Source organism: Pogona vitticeps, chromosome 3, assembly GCF_051106095.1.
Source record: "Pogona vitticeps strain Pit_001003342236 chromosome 3, PviZW2.1, whole genome shotgun sequence".
Taxonomy (NCBI): domain Eukaryota; kingdom Metazoa; phylum Chordata; class Lepidosauria; order Squamata; family Agamidae; genus Pogona; species Pogona vitticeps.
The window spans coordinates 56,673,169-56,691,504 of NC_135785.1; the positions used below are offsets into that span (position 1 = coordinate 56,673,169).

The window sequence follows — 18,336 nt, forward strand, 5'->3', positions numbered from 1 at the left end:
TGAGAACAGCTGTTTTAAGGTATGTGGTATTAATTTGCTTTAGTTGTTTAGTTCAATTATTTAAAACCAGGCAGAACACTAAAATGTAAAAGTTAGTATTGCTAAATCCTGACCCTCCACCTGCAGTTTTGTCATCCTCCTACACAATGATGATACCAGGACTGAAACTGGAGGGTTCCCATGGATAGTGAAGGCACATCCTCTTCAAATGTTGAAAAGCCATGGGAGCAACAGAACAGGGTTGCATTCTGTTCTACATGTGAGGATTCATCATGCTTTTAAATGACTGAATAGGAATAAAGAAACATCAGAATTATGTGCCCCAATCCATTTGCTTTAATTTTTTAAAAGAAATTCTACATCGCTCATCATTGTCATGATTATTTGAAGAATCAGCAGGAAAATTATTTTACATTTACACATTAGTTAGAGAACAAAGGTTATTTTCAAGATCAGGAGGAGTAAAGCATGTAATTTTAGTGTTGTCTACTTGCAAGCACCCTTACATTATACTTCAGTATAACATTACTCCATTCCAACCTAGAAGGAAACACTCACTTGGGGAGGGAAATGTCTGGGCTTATCATAATGTTGTTTAACATTAAAGCTAAACATTTATATTAAGCAGAGTGCAACTACGAATACTGTTACCACTTCAAAAGAACGTTTCCTATGTTGCAAAAGGATAACAATATAACATAGCTGATTGCTACTTTCTCCATCTGCATTACATGTTCAGTTCTGCTTTCTAATTTTGCATATAGCAAAGATAATATTTGATATTTGTTCAAAAGCTACATTTGTATCATACATTTCACAGATATAAACAGAGTAGCCTAATACATGTCAGTAACGTTCAAAGTTCCCATTTGTAAAACTAATATTCCCTTGGGTTTTGGTTTGTCCGGAAGCAGGAATCATCCTTCCACTCAGTGAGATTTCTAGAGCACTTCCCAAAGAAGTACTATACAAAATGTTTGAAACAAGCTAGACATTGGCTTTTATTTCATGTTCCTGGTTTCCAGAACTTCCATGTGCTTTTATTCTTTAATAAGTAGGTTGTTCCTGCCTTCCTGAAGATGGTGCACTTCACATGCGTTAGCTGGAATCTGACTACTGTTCACCTATGTTTTGAAAAACTTGTTGTGGCTAACGGTAGCCAGTTGACAAGGTGCAAACACATCCTGCAGTTGCACAACTGGGTGCATGACAGGCTTGTGACTAAGACACATCCTAGTACTTCATTATTCACCTACAATTATCCACGACACACTACTCAAACCTTCAGAGAACATAAATTGAATTCTGGCCATTATGTTACTCTCTCCATAGCTAGCCAGGATGCCATGTGAGCTGTAAAAAAACACATCTGGTGGGGATCAAGCTGAGAAAAGCTGGGTTATCTAGCTGCTCACTAAGACAGCTCTTAGGAAGTCAGAAAATATGGCTTAACGGGAAACCTGCATTACAGCTTAGTTCTGTTTGGAATTATGGTTCCTAAACAGGGGGAAGTGCCTAAGGGTCTGTATGAAGACAATTGTGGGTGGTGGGGGAGGCAGATGAGTCTGCAAGATAGTCATCACCCTTCATGTTAAAGAAAATTTTGCTTTGGCTATTTCTAAAGGCAAATTACTTTTTTATTAACTTTAGTGATTAGAAGCATTTGTATATTTATTTTAAATTATGAACTTTTTGTCAAAAGGGGTTTGGAGGATGGTAAAGCAGAACTGAGAAAGAGACATGATTTCTAAAAGAGGAGCTGGTGCACTACCATTGAAAAGGCTGGAAATGCTCTGTCATCTTTTCAATAGCTTAACCAAACTATGGGATAGCATCAACTAGTTAAGATATTCTGCTTTCCAGAAAAACAGGCTGCATGTGTCTTGTCTATTTACTCTAGAAGAAAGAGGCCACAGGTTCTCATTGGTAGGGCGTATTTGGCATGAGGAGATCCTAAGTTCAGTCTCTCAGCACCAGATACCTCCCTCTGCAACCATGGGGAACAGATATTAATATCTGACAGTGTTGATCTAGATCAGTGGTTCTTAACCTTTGTTACTTAGATGCTTTTGAACTGCAACTCCCAGAAACCCCAGTCAGCACAGTTGGTGGTGAAGGCTTCTGGGAGTTGCAGTCCAAAACTCCTGAGTAACCCAAGGTTAAGAACCAGTGATCTAGATCAGTGATTCCCAACCTTGGGTAACCCAGGTATTCTTAGACTGCAATTCCCAGAAGCCTTCACCACCAGCTGTTAGGGGTTCTGGAAGTTGCAGTCCAAGAACAGCTGGGTTACCCAAAGTTGGGAATCACTGATCTAGATGTTCCCAAGTTCTGACCCAGTATAAGGCAGTGTCCTATATTCGCATATGATTGTTACCTGGGGCAAAAGGAAAAAATGTCATTTTTACTTAAACACCTCAAAGTACTTGTTTGCACACAAATTAACAGAGCATTGCAAACAGCTTTGTAGCCAGCAGTGCTGCTGCTTTGCCAACTGTGAGCTGTTTCCTTTTGTAGGGACACACAGTTGTGAAGAGGAAGTGACATGAAAATCCCTGTTGACAAAGAAACAGCCTATGTGCTGTATAAAAGCCAGCTGTTTCCTCCCAATACAGTGTATACATCAGAGTATAAAATGCCATTATTTCAACTTTTTCTCACAATTACCTAATAGGAAATACTATTTTAAGACTGCAATGATAACATCTCTGACTTGTTAAATGTGGTTGACAAATCAGATATATTGGTAGGTAACCCAGAGAAGAAAGTGAGAGACAGAAATGTTATTTACCTTTTGATTTTTTAAATATATTTTTTCACAAATGGCACCAATGTTTAAATAAAAGGAGTACTGTATCTTGTTCAATTTACTATGAGTAGAATAACAATCAAACAAGCAATGTTCCCTGTTTTCTCGGATGTCTGCTGTGTGCTTGATCATGCATTGGGTGAGCAACTGAACATACAGGCACGAATGAATGGAATCTGAATGTTAGAAAATCATAAGCCTAGTACAATTTAAGGCCTAAATGCAATTGGTATTTCAGCTAAATAGTCACATTGAACCAACTGCTCATTGGCAAACAGTGTTTACATAAAGCTCCCTTATTTAATGGATTTATAGTTGGGACTAGTAAAAGTTTTAGGTCCATATGTCTATACCTAGCATGCATTTGTATGAGGACTAGGCAGTACTATGAAGATAATTCAGGAAAATCCGTCTCGATTCTGAATACCTGTGTACATTTTATGGAAAGAGAAGAAAAGTATTGCTTTGTTTTTTACCACTGAGCAAAAGAGGAAATCAATAACTACCACACAGAAAATAAGGTTTAGCAAAGTTGGTAGGAGAAGTCTCAGGCAATCCTTCAGCTCTTCTATTTTCTAGAGAACAAATCACCATTTTCTCTATGTGGACTTAGAGAAGGGGTGGAGGAGACACTACAGTGGTCACATTTCATGTAAGCACAAAGTCCGGAAGTGGGAGCATGGGAGATGCTTCTCTCAAGAAGACAGTTTGTGCTCCTGTTTCCTCAGTTCACCTTTCCTCACTCAGCCTGGCTGATATCAATGCATGCAACATGCATAAATAAACAATGAGCTTGGAAACATTAAGTTTTGGGCTGCACCTCCCAGAACATCTGAGACAGCATGGTCACCAGCACTGGGGCATTCTGGAAATTTTATCATCCCAAAAGGTAACCTTTCCTGACATTGACTACAATTGAGTGGAAGCAGGTTTACCTCCCTCTGCTGTGTTCTATTCTACTCACAACACTGCTCTGGAGTGTTAAGCGATCCACCAGGGTAGATCTGGGAGGGACACATTGGCTGAAACCCTATTGCTTAGTGTAGTAAGTTGCAACTAGAGTAGGCCCATTGAATCTATGGAACTCGTGGAGGAGGTGACTACCAAATCCCCACTGAAATCTCCACTGATTCAATGGGCCTGCTCTTGTTGCAACGTAGTATGCAACAGGATTTCAGCCAACGACTACAAGAGAGAAAAACAGATAGAGATTGCCCTCATTTCTTTGAATGGGTATGTTCTGTGACATTCACAGCTGCTGTATTTATCGTACCCATGGGGGGGGGGGAAATGTGCCCGAGGGGCCACATTAAGCCCCTGAAGGAGGCTTTTGTGATTCCTCTCTTTTCCAGCAAAAAGTGGAAACGATGTGTCTTGAAATTCCAAGAGTAGCAGTTCGCCTTTTAAACAGGGAACATGGCCCACAGCACCCTATAACAAAGGAAAATGTCCATTTTTCAAAAGTAGAACTGAACTCCCAGACTCTTCCAGTTTCGTGGTTTGCATGGGGCTTGGACAATGTTATAGTGATGTGTGCTGTCCAGGAGAATCCAAGCCCAGAAGACTGGGCCCTGCTGACAGACGTTGATCTAAATGGTTGTAATGGCACTTTGCAGAATAAGACTAAACTCTGCTCAATAATATCGCTATGGAAGAGTGAGCAAAGTGGTAAAGAAAGAAGTATGGGAGAGGCCAGAGAATGTAAATAAATGTTGCCACACATACTCAAGTTTTTTAAGCTTATGTGATATCTCATATATCTCTAAGAATCCTGGAATTCATTTTGTATCTGAGGTAGGTACTGCTGAATCATATGTGCAATTATTTGAGCATGCTCCTCCCTACATACTCTCAGACATCTAAAGGAAAATGTGAGATAAGAGCTAGCAATCAACATACTGAAAGTAACCCCTTTGCAATGTTGACCTTGGTTGGAAAATGCCATGGATGTGTCTCTTCCCCAACACAGGCAGATCCAGGCCTCATTTGACTTGCAATATTGAGCTATTTGAAAACAAACTGAATGAAGTAGTGTGCATGAAAAAAAGAAAAAAAAACCCTAAGGGAACAATAGAGAACAATGTCATAATGGCAGCTGGGTTCACTTAGCCAGCACTTAATGTACAGAAAGGAGAAAAAACATACATGTGGATGCTCTTGGCCTGAGGCTGTGTTTTGATCACCTTTCCTAATATGCATCTTGAAGATCAAGATAAAATGTTGCATATGCAAGCACTCTAGGATAAACTGAATCAGCCATCATCCATTTGATATTCCAGAAAACCTGGCAGACGTTTGAGAAATCAAAAGGCATTCTCCAGAGACTATGAATGAGTTGAGAAGGAGCACAAGCCCCAATTAAGTTGTAGCAGCGTCAATTAATTTTGGTAGAAACAAGGAACATCTTCCAGGACAATATTTCTAATGTTAATACTGCATGACTCTGTCAACTTGCAACCAGCATAATTACGAAATTAGAATCTTTTTGCTAACTTGGAACATTTAAATGTCAACTTTCATTTCAGGAAAAAAGCATGTTTCTGGCCCTCATGGTAACAAAGAAAAATATGGGTGCAGATCTGTATTCTGAAGCTCCTATGTGTTCATCCAGTTTTCTCAAGCCTTGAACATGCTAGAATAGTAAAAACCATATATTTCAGAACAATTGCCCAAAAAAACCCCACAAAAAACCATAGAATGTGATTCAATACAGCATATGCATTTAATTTGTTTCTATTAGCAATAGAATTTAACTTCTAGAGCCAAATCATCTGTAAATGTATTACTAGATCACATTACTAGTGTGTTCTTAATAACAGAGCAGTGTGGTCACTTGACAAAGGGACAATATTTGCTTAGTACTTATGGGAGTTCCACCTCGAACATTTGAAAATACATTGAATTCTTTTTAAAAAATCCCCAAAGGAACAGAATAAAATTAACTTACTCATCATTACAACCATCTCCATTTTGTGATTTTAAATATTTAGGATCATACACAGTGGCTGAAATCCTATTGATGCAGCTCCCTGTGCATAAGGCTGATGACATCCGCAGACACGGCCTCCTGGCACTACTTAAAAGTTTTCACAGACACCCCCCTCCCCAGTTCCACAGCTATCTAGGGATCACTTTCATCCTGAGAAAACTTTTGGGGTCTTAGGACAAGAGGGTAGAGAAGTCTTTAATGTCTGAAAATTGGTGGCACCAGTCTCACCAGTGTATACATAATCTACAGTATGAGGATTGGAAAGAAGCCATTGTGATCAGCAGAAAGAGATTATTAGGTTATCAACAGTGGCCATTGACAAAACATTTACTGGTGATGGCACAGACATTTGGTAAATTCAGCAGAACATATAGTTCCAGGAGATTGCTCTTTGTATAGATATGCATACAAGGTTATCTATGAACAGTTCCATAGTACATAATCCACAATCCTATGTGTGCTTGTTTAGGGCTTGTCCACACTGCCATTTGTTCTGCTTGAAGCTACAAGTCCTGCATGCATCATCTCACTCTTTTCTCTGTTTAACATGCTGCTTGTATCAACTACAGCTGATCCTTTTCTGTGACCTTCCCATTCTTGCTGGTCAACCTGATGTATAAGGTGTTGGTTTTGCTTTCCCCAGTAATACATACATAGTGTGCTATTTTCTACTGCTTTCTATAGTGTGATCTGGCACAGAACTTTAATGGGCATTTCATTTATGATATTTCAAGAAACATAAGATATGGCAGTATCTCACTTTCTTGCCTTTTACCTGGGTTGTTTCTTAACGTATAAATAACCACATTTTTTTTATTTTTAAAGAAAATGAGACTAATGCTAGACAGTGAAAACAAAATTGGCTTAACACTAAACTAGTGTGTTTTTTTCATGTATAAGACGCCCCCACTTTTCTAACCCAAGATTAAGAAATCATTATTTTAAACATAAACACGGACACATTTTTATTTAGTAATTAGGTTAACATTTACGTATCAGTACTGTCATATTATGCATCACACTTTAACTTTATTCAGCCTCTGGGCTCAGAACACCTGGACATTATGAGTCCCTGTTTCTTCTGAGCACTGTCTACGTGCTCCACCTCCAATGAGGTGTGTTGCAATTGGTTTGTTCAGCATCAGCTGACGTCAGTTACATAAGGCTTGGGATTGGAGGCAGCTAAGCCTTGTGATTGAAGGAAGCCTGTTTGCAGAGGCAAGGTATGGCCCATTTTGTTCTATCCTCAGCTTACTTCCATGTCTAAGATGACCCTCAATTTTTAGTCTAAAGATTTTAGACCAAAGTATCATCTTATACACAGAAAAATACAGCACTCTTGCTGATCTACTGCTATTTCTGTAGAATGCCACACATCAAATCACCCATCCCCAAAAGCTGTCATAATAATCTTAGAACTTTTTAAAGTTGACAGTGTGGAATAGAGAGAAAATGACAATGCTTTTTCTTCTTTCAAACTGGCAAACATGTTATCCACTGTGAGAGTCAGCAGGGGACAGGATGACAGACTAAGATTCCAGAGACCTAAGTTCAAATCCCCACTCAGCTGTAGAAACTGAAGGCTGGCACTTGTAAAACTGCTCTTTGAATACATTACATATACAGTGGTGCCTCACTTAGCAATGTTAATCTGTTCCAGAAAAAACATCGCTAAGTGATTTAATCGCTACGCGATATTAAAAAGCCCATAGGAACGTATTAAAACGCATTTAATACGTTCCTATGGGCTAAAAACGTACCTTAAAGCAAATTTTCTCCATAGTGGCGGCCATTTTGGGTGCCTCTAAAGCGAGGCAAAACAGCAGCGGCCATTTTGTTTTTGCAATGGCCATTTTGGAACCGCCGATCAGCTGTTTAAAAAAGTTCACTTTGCCATGATCGCTTCCCTGCGATCATCGCAAAGCGAATTTTAGCCATAGGGGCCATCATTAAGCGATGGCTCCAGCGATGGCTCGGAGCGATCGCTAAGCGAGGCACCACTGTACATTAAAAATTCAATTAAGGCTGTCATAAGTCAGATGTGACTTGACAGCAAATAACAACAAACCAGTAAGTTTGGCAGTAACTTAGTAGACAACAAAGAATGAATCATTCTAGAGGCAGACTTGTTTCATTTTGTTTTGTTTTGTTGAAAAAGAGACTTGTTGCAATCAGATACAGCGGTGCCTGGACTGACAACCATAATCCATTCCAGAAGATGGGCGTAACTTGAACTGGTCGTAAGTTGAAGCACCATTTCCCATCGGAATGCATTGAAATGCAATTAATCCGTTCCGGCTGAAGAAAAAAAAAAATCACCCACCCGCCAAAAAAATCACTGCAAGACTCATTGGAAATGTGATTAATCCCTTCTGGCCAAAGGGGGGGGGGGGGAGAAAACAAAAGCAATCAAGCGTGCAAGACCCATCGGAAATGCACAGAAAACAAATGGAGCAGATCAGAAATGCACAGAAAACAAAGGGACCAGGTCAGAAATGCAAAGAAAACAAAGGAAAAAGCAAGGGAAGCATACAAGACCCATCGGAAATGGGGGGAAACCCACAGAAAGCAACCAAACCCCCAAGGCCCATTGGAAATAGGGAAAAACACTCCAAAAAGCAACCAACCCCCAAGACCCATTGGAAATGGGGGGAACAAAAAAACCACAAGACCCATCACAGTACAGAAACATAACCCCCCAGCCCAAAACCATGCTGCAAAAACACCCAGAACAGTTTTTAGAAAGCAGAAAGCAGCACCTTACCTTACCAGGCAGTCCGAAGCCTCCCTGCAAACACACTCACACTCACTCAGAAGCAGAAACGAGGCGGCCCAAAGCCTCCAACAACAACACCCACTCTCTAACTGCTGGGGCAAAAGAGCTACAAAGAAGCAAACTTCTTGCCACCTGCAGCTAGCAATTTCAATTTCCCACCTTTTCCCCCTGCCTTTTTCTGTTCATAAGTGGAAGCTCTGGTCGCAAGTAGAAACAAAATTTTGCTGCCAGAACTGGTCATAACTCGAAATGGTTGTAAGTAGGGGCATTCATAAGTCGAGGCACCACTGTATTTTAAAAATACTAATTGCTCTCTGTATTTCAGAGTGACTTTGGCCCTGGGACAGAAAGGGGATAAATTAAGAGTATTGGTAAACAGCTTGGGAGTGGGATCAAAGAAGATAGAGAATAGGGTAGAAAAATTGATGGAGGAGAAGAACAGAGAAGAAGAGATGGAGATTTAAGAGAAAATGTTGCTGTTTCCATCCTTTATTTGAGCAGAGGCATCTGAATATACTGGAATTAAATATATATATATTTATTTAAAATATTTATATCCCACCTATTTATATCCTGCCTTTCTTTTAAAAAAGACACAAGGTGGTTAACAAAACCCAACAACTCTGGTTTTGTGGATGTGCATAGGAAACAGTACTTTTATAAACTGTGGAGAAATGGTGTTGGGATTGAGCAACAAGACACTTCAAATCACCCAGTCTGGATTAAACTCTTAGAAGTTGCCCTACCAAGTTTCATAATGTATACTCTGAATTAGATGAGCAAAGGAATCGAACTAAGAATGCCAGGTGCAATACATACTTGTTTGGGTCATACTGCAGCCCAAGTCTGTGAATATCACACACATGAGGCTGAGCATAATCTGTTTTGATGCAATCTGTCAAAGAACTGATTGACTTTATAACAGACTAATAGAGGCATGTTCTCTGTCACTCACTCCAGTATTAACATTTCTGTGTATCTTGTTGAACCTTGCTTTCTGTTTTTCAATATGCATCCAATTCATCAAGTCATCTGGACACTTGATAACCACTAGCTTCAATGAATTTGATCTGGATACAATTATCATTAGAGCCATGAAGATGCTGGGAACAGTCATGAAAAGGCAGGGACCAAAGCATCATTGCTATGCTGATGACACCCAGATCTATATCCTCATCGTATCTGAGGTGGGTATTCCATGTAGACCATGGAACAGCACCTGAATGCTATGGTAGGGTGAATGAAAGTCAATAAACTGGAACTGAATCCTAGCAAGACAAAGAAGGCCTTCTGGGGACATGAGCTCCTGGTCCCAGAGACAGGTGACCTGCCCATGATGCTACGCTTCCTCTGAAGGTTCAAGAACACAACCTTGGTGAGGTATGTCTACCTGATCCACCTTTGTTACTGGAGGCTCAGGTATCCTCAGTGGCTCAGGTGGCCTTTTACTAGGCGTGGCTGATAAGACCAGCTGTGGCCATTCTTGCACAAGGATAGCTTGGCCACAGTGGTCCAGACACTGTTAACTTCAAGCTTAGACTACTGTAATGTGCCTTCCTTAAAGTAAGTCTGAAAACTGCAGACACTGCAGAAGGAATGAGGGAAGGTCCTGACAGGGCCTGACAACATAAACCAGAGTCAAGAATGAATTGCCCACAAGCTGCATGCAGCCCACAAGAGGAACTATTATGGGCCCCCATGTAATCAGAGTTCCTTCTGGGTTGTTGCTTTTTTAATGTTTTATTTTTTAAAAAACAAAGGATATTTTAAACATTCTAGTTTATATCAGAAAGATGTGGATATCCCGGACAACCCAGACAATGTAGTTGCTGACCTTGAGCCAGACATCCTGGAGAGCGAAGTCAAGTGGGCCTTAGAAAGCCTGGCTAACAACAAGGCCAGTGGAGGTGATGGCATTCCAGTTGAACTATTTAAAATCTTGAAAGATGATGCTGTTAAGGTGCTACATTCAATATGCCAGCAAGTTTGGAAAACTCAACAGTGGCCAGAGGATTGGAAAAGATCAGTCTACATCCCAATCCCAAAGAAAGGCAGTGCCAAAGAATGCTCCAACTACCGTACAATTGCACTCATTTCGCACGCTAGCAAGGTTATGCTCAAAATCCTACAAGGTAGGCTTCAGCAGTATGTGGACCGAGAACTCCCAGAAGTACAAGCTGGATTCCGAAGAGGCAGAGGAACTCGAGACCAAATTGCTAACTTGCGCTGGATTATGGAGAAAGCCAGAGAGTTCCAGAAAAATATCTACTTCTGCTTCATTGACTATGCGAAAGCCTTTGACTGTGTGGACCACAGCAAACTATGGCAAGTTCTTAAAGAAATGGGAGTGCCTGACCACTTTATCTGTCTCCTGAGAAACCTATATGTGGGACAGGAAGCAACAGTTAGAACTGGTCATGGAACAACTGAGTGGTTCAAAATTGGGAAAGGAGTACGGCAAGGCTGTATATTGTCCCCCAGCTTATTTAACTTATATGCAGAATACATCATGCGGAAGGCTGGACTGGAAGAAACCCAAGCCGGAATTAAGATTGCCGGAAGAAATATCAACAACCTCCGATATGCAGATGATACCACTCTGATGGCAGAAAGTGAGGAGGAATTAAAGAACCTTGTAATGAGAGTGAAAGAGGAGAGTGCAAAAAACGGTCTGAAACTCAACATCAAAAAAAACTAAGATCATGGCCACTGGTCCCATCACCTCCTGGGAAATAGAAGGGGAAGATATGGAGGCAGTGTCAAATTTTATCTTCCTGGGCTCCATGATCACTGCAGATGGAGACAGCAGCCCTGAAATTAAAAGGCGCCTTCTTCTTGGGAGGAAAGCGATGACAAATCTGGACAGCATCTTGAAAAGCAGAGACATCACCTTGCCAACAAAAGTCCGAATAGTCAAAGCTATGGTTTTTCCTGTCGTGATGTATGGAAGTGAGAGCTGGACCATAAAGAAAGCAGACCGCCGAAGAATTGATGCCTTTGAATTGTGGTGCTGGAGGAGGCTCTTGAGAATCCCCTGGACTGCAAGGAGAACAAACCTATCAGTTCTAAAGGAAATCAACCCTGAGTGCTCACTGGAAGGACAGATCCTGAAGCTGAGGCTCCAGTACTTTGGCCATCTAATGAGAAGAAAAGACTCCCTGGAAAAGACCCTGATGTTGGGAAAGTGTGATGGCAAGAGGAGAAGGGGACGACCGAGGATGAGATGGCTGGACAGTGTCTGCGAAGCAACCAACATGAACCTGACACAACTCCGGGAGGCAGTAGAAGACAGGAGGGCCTGGCGTGCTCTGGTCCATGGGGTCACGAAGAGTCGGACACGACTAAACGACTAAACGACGACGAGTTCAGTGTCTCAAGACTTCCATGAGTTGTTTACTTTAGGTAATTGGAGTTTTTGTACTGGGTAACTACAGAGGTCCCCAATCCTCCCTCCAAAAAAAAACCTGGAAGGCTTTCTCAAAAAGGTCAAACCAGCCATTTTCAGACTTAGTGTGGTCCATGGTAAGGTCTGGGGCAAAAGATTTGGCCCTCAAACCTGCCATAGGTACCTGCCATAGATACCTAGTCATGCCATAAATGAAGAACATGCACTGGCTGCCTATTTGTTACTTGATCACATTGAGGATTTCTTTGTTAGTATATAAAACCCTAAACAATTTGAAACAAATGTGTGTTTTGCACACCCATTCAGTCCCCGAGCTCAACTGGAGAGGACCTCTTGCTGGTGCCATGTGCTCCCAAGGTCCACTCTACACTAGTTCAGAACAGTGTCACCCACTCTGACATTATATGTGCTCTAACTATCCTTATTTTTAAGCACACGTTGAACACACGCTTATTTTTACAAGACCACCCAATGCACTTTACCATCTATTTTATGGATAACATAAATGATACATCTCTGAATCAGTCTTAGCTGATTGTGTCAACAGGTGAAATCCATAGGTAGAGAGTAGAAGCAAAATGTTGGGACAGCTCCAGCAAAACTTTTCACCCACATCCATGTAAGAGTGTGGAATGTCCTGAAAAGCATCCGCATCTTGCTCAGTGATAGCTTTGGTATATGACACTGAATTTACCACCCCTCATGGGATTAAACAAGTTTTAAATGAAAATTATGAATCCAGACTATCTTTCTTGTCCTTTCTCAGGGGGTCGGGGTGGGCAACAGAGCTGATCTCCATCTCCTTGATCTCATACTGACTGCTACAATCTATTTTCTCCCAGGGCCAATCCAAGGAATTTTGCTGCAACAAAGGGCATCCCAACTGCCCAAGTCAAGGTGCATAGTATACCCAATGCCAGGCAGATTACTCTTGTCACCTGAGACAAAAAGTCCCAGCATTTAGCCAGGTTACTTATTTTGAACTACACCTTCCAGAACCCCTCAGGCACCATGACCCTTGGCAGGTGGTCAGGGAATTCTAGGAGCCATTGTCCAAAAGTGTAACTTTTCCAAGCCCAGAACATTTTCTTCTCTCTCGGGCAATAAGAAATAACACCAAAGTAAAGGTCTAACCATTTGCTGCTCCTTCATGACACCTCAAACATGCTGACTCAGGTAGCTATCTCATCATTTCTAAGGCAGTAGAGCAGGTCTTTTATTCCTCTTTGAGCCTTTGCAGTGAGATGCACTCCTGCAAAGTCCACGCTTGTGTCCTGGTCTGCACTCCACAGGAGCAGAACTAGCACTGCACACTTATCGAACTGGCTCAGCTGAAGAGGAGAATTGAGGGTTCATGCACGGTCACTGGCCTGGATCGTCAATGAGAAAGTCAAGCAATGACACTTTGTCAGTGCAGGATAACCGAGAAAACCAGGACATTCACTCCGGAAAATGATGATCCTTAAGCAATACCCAGGAAGCTTCAGGATGAAATACTTCTTCCTTACTGATTTGTGAGACATGAATGGTAACTCAGAAAAATGAACACTGAATTCCAGAAAAGCAGGAACACAGTTATGAATACATCTCAAGCAGAGAGCAGAAGGAAAGTGGACGCATTTTTGCCAACTGTGCATTGAAACCAAAATGACAACATGGGTTAAATCAGCCCAGATGGTTCCAATAGCAAAAGCTGTGCCTTGTGCAGCAAAGGAAGGGCAAGAAATGGTCAGCCAACTGGACTAGAGAGCATCTGATGGAATGCACAGAAAACTGACACTCCATCAGATGTTCAGGACCGCAGAGGCTCTGAACTACATCTAGTTTTATGCACTCTCCTACACAGAACACTGTACCAAAACCACAGCACACCACCTTCATAAAACAGAAAATGCAACCATTTTACTATTTTGTGTGTTGTGGCAGGGTCACCTTCTTTGAGCCACAACGTAGGAGTAAGGAGGGATCTTGTTTTATACTGACCCAACCTGTGTCCTTTACAGACCACCGAGGAAGGCACATGTTCCTCACTGAAGTCAGTTCCTAATGAGCTGCTGGTGTTCAAATCACAGACCTTATGCAGAATTTCCAAAGGAGTAGTAGAGCTGCATCACTTTTACTGGGAATATAACAGAGTGGCCAGTGACACTTTAAAGACTATCAAGTTTTATCTGATTTCAGCTTTCATGAACTGCAGCTCGTTGCATCAGATGTATCTTCCAAATTGGCCAGTATCCATAGGAGATTATGCCATCATAAATCCACTAGTGTTTAAAGCACTCTGGGACCCTCTCTTGTTTGCATAGAAACTTTATAACCAATAGAATCCAATAAATAGATTATTACAGCAAGTTAAAATGTTCCCCAAAGCTTACCCACCCTGCATCTTGGTTGACCACATAAGTTAGGAGAGGAGGGGCAGGATCCTTTCAAGAACGCCTATGGCACCTGCCTGGCTTCTCAAACCATCTTCCTGGCTCTTGAGAACTAAACATCCAACTATCAAAACTCCTACAATACTTCAAGGCTGACATCCATCCCTTGTCAGGACATGCACTGGTATAATTAGGAGTTAATGACCTTCCTGCAAAAGCATTGTTCGCCCTTCTCTACTCACATAATGCTTGGAAGGATTTCGCCTTTTTTCCACGTCCACCACATTAGCATCCAGGACACTGTAGGACAGCATCTTCGTCCCCAGGAAAACCAGGAAATACAAACAGAGTCCAGATGTATCCTTGTATTATGATGACTGTGCTTATTCTTTCTGGACGGCTCCTTAGTGCTCAAGAAGGATTTCCTAGGAAGCCGACGATTTCTCTTCTTTCCTCCCCCCACCCCCCGACTGCACGACAGGACAAGCAAAACTTCCCAACTCTTTACTGCATATTTAAAATATGGGAGTTCCTTTTTTTAAAAAAAAAATCATGCAATTGTATGCTTTAACAAAATATGTATTTTAAAAAAACACCACACAGCGATATGGAAGAGCGTGATCCTATGCGTGCCCGAACACGCTCACAATCTTCGTTTACCCCCTTGGAAGAGGGTCCGACTTGTCGGCGGGCACTTTCACGAGAGCCTGAATCTTTCCATCTTGGTGGGCAAGGATGATTCTTCTGCTGGCCCAAAGCACATGGATGTGGATGGGAGGGAGCCACTCACGGTTCAGCCTTTGGGCGTGTATCAGGTTCAGGGCAGCCCCCTTTCCGCAGATCTCCTGTGCATGTCCCGCCCGCGTGTGTATGTATGTACGTGCGTGTATTGCTGCCTGCCACCTCTCCCTCTCCCCTTCCTGCGCAGGAGGAGCAGGTCGGCGTTCTCAGGTTATCTTCGGCTCCACGAACTCCTCGCCGAACAAGAGCCGACCCTTGGCAACGCTCCTCGGTGGTAGCGGCGGTGGTAATGCAGCAGCTGCTGTATTCCCGTAGCCGCCCTCCCTCCGTCCCCCCTACCCCCAGCAGAAAGGAGCAGGCAGGCAGGCAGCGAGCGGGCTGCCTCGGGCAGAGCGGCGACGGAGCGGGCGCGAGGCTGGCTGCCCTTCGCCAGCCGCCTTCTTCTCCTCCGCTGGCGTTCTCCGGCTGCTGTCAGCTTCCCTTCGCGCCGAACAAGGCGAGGGGCCGGAGGAGGAGGAGGAGGAAGAGGGGCGGGCGGATGGACCCACGGGCTGGGAGGTAGGAGGGATGGCCCACAACGGGGGGGGAGGGGAGGAGGGGAAGGGGGGTGTCGGTCTTCCCCGAACAGGAGAGCTGAAAGAAGAGTGGGGGAACCACCGCTCCACACCCGAGCCCTCAGGGGGGCGCTGGGCTGGGCTGGGCTGGGCGGGCCGGTCGGGTCGGCGGGCGGGGTGGGTGGGTGGAGGAAGAGCGCCCCTTCTGCCCCCCCCTTTCTGCAGAGCTGCTTTAATTGGCTGCTGCCAAAGTTCCCCGGGGAACAGCCCGCGAGGGCAACGGGGAAGAGATTTCCCCCTTCTCTGGAAACCGCCCGGCAACGCGGAAGAAAGGCCGTTCTCTTGTGGCAAGCAGGCAGTCCCATTCCTTTTTTTTTTTTTTTTTAAAGATTGCAGGATTTAGGCGGGAAGAGGAGGTGTGTAAAACCAGCGTTCTCCCAGCCTCGGATTCACCCCTCGCCCCCCCCCCCAGTTCAGGGGAAGAGCCGCGTCTCGACGTAGCAGCATAGAGGTTATCCGTGCGAAAAGTCCGAAGTTTAGGACCCTGCATTTTCAAAGGGTGCTGAGAAAACTGCCCTGAAATGGTGCCGGTCAGCGTTGAGGATACCAAACTCCGTGGGCAGAGTGGCGGAAAGTTTTCTGTGCTCGTTGCTGGCTCGAAAATGCTTTTTCGAGTCGAGCCACAAGAACAAGGGCGAGCAATATGACAATGAGCAATATGCTCTAAATATGACAAACAGGGAGCCCTTCTGAGTCCCGCAGGATTCAGCTCTGCGGGGATGAGGGAGGGGCACAGAAGAGTCCCGAAATCATCCTGGCTACACATTGAAATTTCAGAATAGAGGATGCAGCCATAAAGAACGAGTGGGAAAGACCAAAAAAAACACACAAAAAACAAAAAAAGGACGCTTCATCTCAGGGGATGTAGGGTCAAACTGTCTTATTTCATCCCTAAGGATAAAGGGATGCAGTTAACTCATTGAATTGCCTTTTGTCAAAACACATGGCTTTTGCTTTAGCTGGGAGTAGAACTGCCTAGAAAAAACATAACCCCCAGATCAGAAAATACTAAATTCAGTGACACATTAGACAAAAAAGCTTATTAGGCACACTTTGAAGTGTATACCTACTGGTCAAAAAGAGTCCTGCAAGCTGCTTCAGGTTCATAGGGCAGAGGTTCCCCATGCCCCATATTGTGCAATAAGCGTCTTGGTGCCAGCTGGGAACATTGGGTTTGAATCTCCAGTCACCCTTGGAATCTCACTGAGTGCTTTTAGGCAGTGCACTCTATGTCTCCAAGTGAATCAGAGAGTTTGTGTGAAAACAGAATGGGGTAACCAACCACATGTCTATTGCCCTAAGATGGATCAAAGACTGAAAATATGATAAAACCAGAATCTGGAAAAGTTACATTTTGTAACAACCCCCAAATGAATACTAGCTGGAGGAGTGTGGGACTTGTAATTCCAAGAATTACTTTTTCTAATCTTTGGCAAACATTAAATGTGACTCTGACACCTTCATTTTTTTTCCTCTCACTTTGAGAGGCCAAGGAGAGATAGATATAGACTGTGACAACAGCATGAGTGAAGGACTGTTTGATATCTCTATATGCACTCAGGTATAATTTCCCCTGAAGCTGCTTTTTGCCTGCAACAGGAGGCAGCTATTAGCAGTCCTGCAATGCTCAGGGTCCTTAATTCACTATAATACTTTTAACAGTTGTGTCCAAGATACTTACTTTTTGTGGATTCTTGGCACTATTTCATGTTATGAGACGTGATATGAAATATCTAGTGTAAATAATTGAAACCTACCATGTTAGTGGCAGTTAAACATGCTCAGAGACTTTGCCACAGAAGTCAGATCTCTGCTGAATTGTAGAATATTGCTGTTTGTAGGTTTTGGACCAAGCCAGGGACATAGATTACATTAGACACTTTGGAATATATGGACATTCAAGACTGACTTTTAGGGAGCTATTCCATGTGAACAAATGTGATGCAGGAAGCAGTTCTTATGGATCGAAGCAAGATATCCCTTATAGCACAGAGTTGTATTTTGAAATTATCAATAGGATTGATTTGTGCCATGACACTGGAAAACACAGCAAGCATCACTGCCAACAGCCAAAGTACCATGGCAAATTACAAACAAGGGCAAAAATTATATAATCCATAGTGTCATTTCTGTGTGGGAGAACTGATTACTGTACATGAACTGTACCACTGATATATACCTATGTAAACAGGCTTCAAGAGACTGTTTTCTGTGCAAATGGAAGTTTTGAAACTATACCCTGCATCACTGTGCCCAGGTCTTTGGCTTCTTATTATGTTGTTTGAGGAGACCTTTGAGGTTTCAGTTCTGCTAAATAGGGAAGCTACAGTCATGTGAAAAAGGAAGTACACCAGCTTTGAATTCTATGGTTTTATGTATCAGGACACAATAAAAATAATCTGGTCCTTATCTGGTCTGAAAATACAACCTCAGGTAGGTAAATACAACTTCAGATGAACATCAACACATGACATATTACACCACATGGAAAAGCCATGTGATAAAAATTAAGTACACCTTATGATTCAAAAGCTTGTAAAACCACCTTTAGTAGCAATAACTATTTATTCATTTATTTGATTTTTATATCAGCCATCTGGCTGCCAAGGCCACTCTGGGCAATATA

At 42.7% G+C, this 18,336-nt stretch overlaps 1 protein-coding gene and 1 long non-coding RNA gene across 6 annotated transcripts in view; one reads left to right on the forward strand and one right to left on the reverse strand.

Moving 5' to 3' along the window:
* The window catches only part of SH3PXD2A (SH3 and PX domains 2A), a 338,938-nt gene extending 324,054 nt beyond the window's left edge, over positions 1-14,884 (reverse strand). For all 5 annotated transcript variants that reach the window (XM_020788969.3, XM_078389476.1, XM_020788973.3 and 2 more), the window contains exon 1: positions 14,598-14,884. In XM_020788969.3, the coding sequence (XP_020644628.3) occupies positions 14,598-14,669 (72 nt within the window). In that variant the 5' untranslated portion in view covers positions 14,670-14,884. The remainder of the gene's footprint in view (positions 1-14,597) is intronic.
* A 647-nt stretch (positions 14,885-15,531) lies between these two features.
* The window catches only part of LOC110076640 (uncharacterized), a 29,201-nt gene continuing 26,396 nt past the window's right edge, over positions 15,532-18,336 (forward strand). The window contains exon 1 of the long non-coding RNA XR_012085636.2: positions 15,532-15,654. This is a non-coding gene — a long non-coding RNA (uncharacterized LOC110076640). The remainder of the gene's footprint in view (positions 15,655-18,336) is intronic.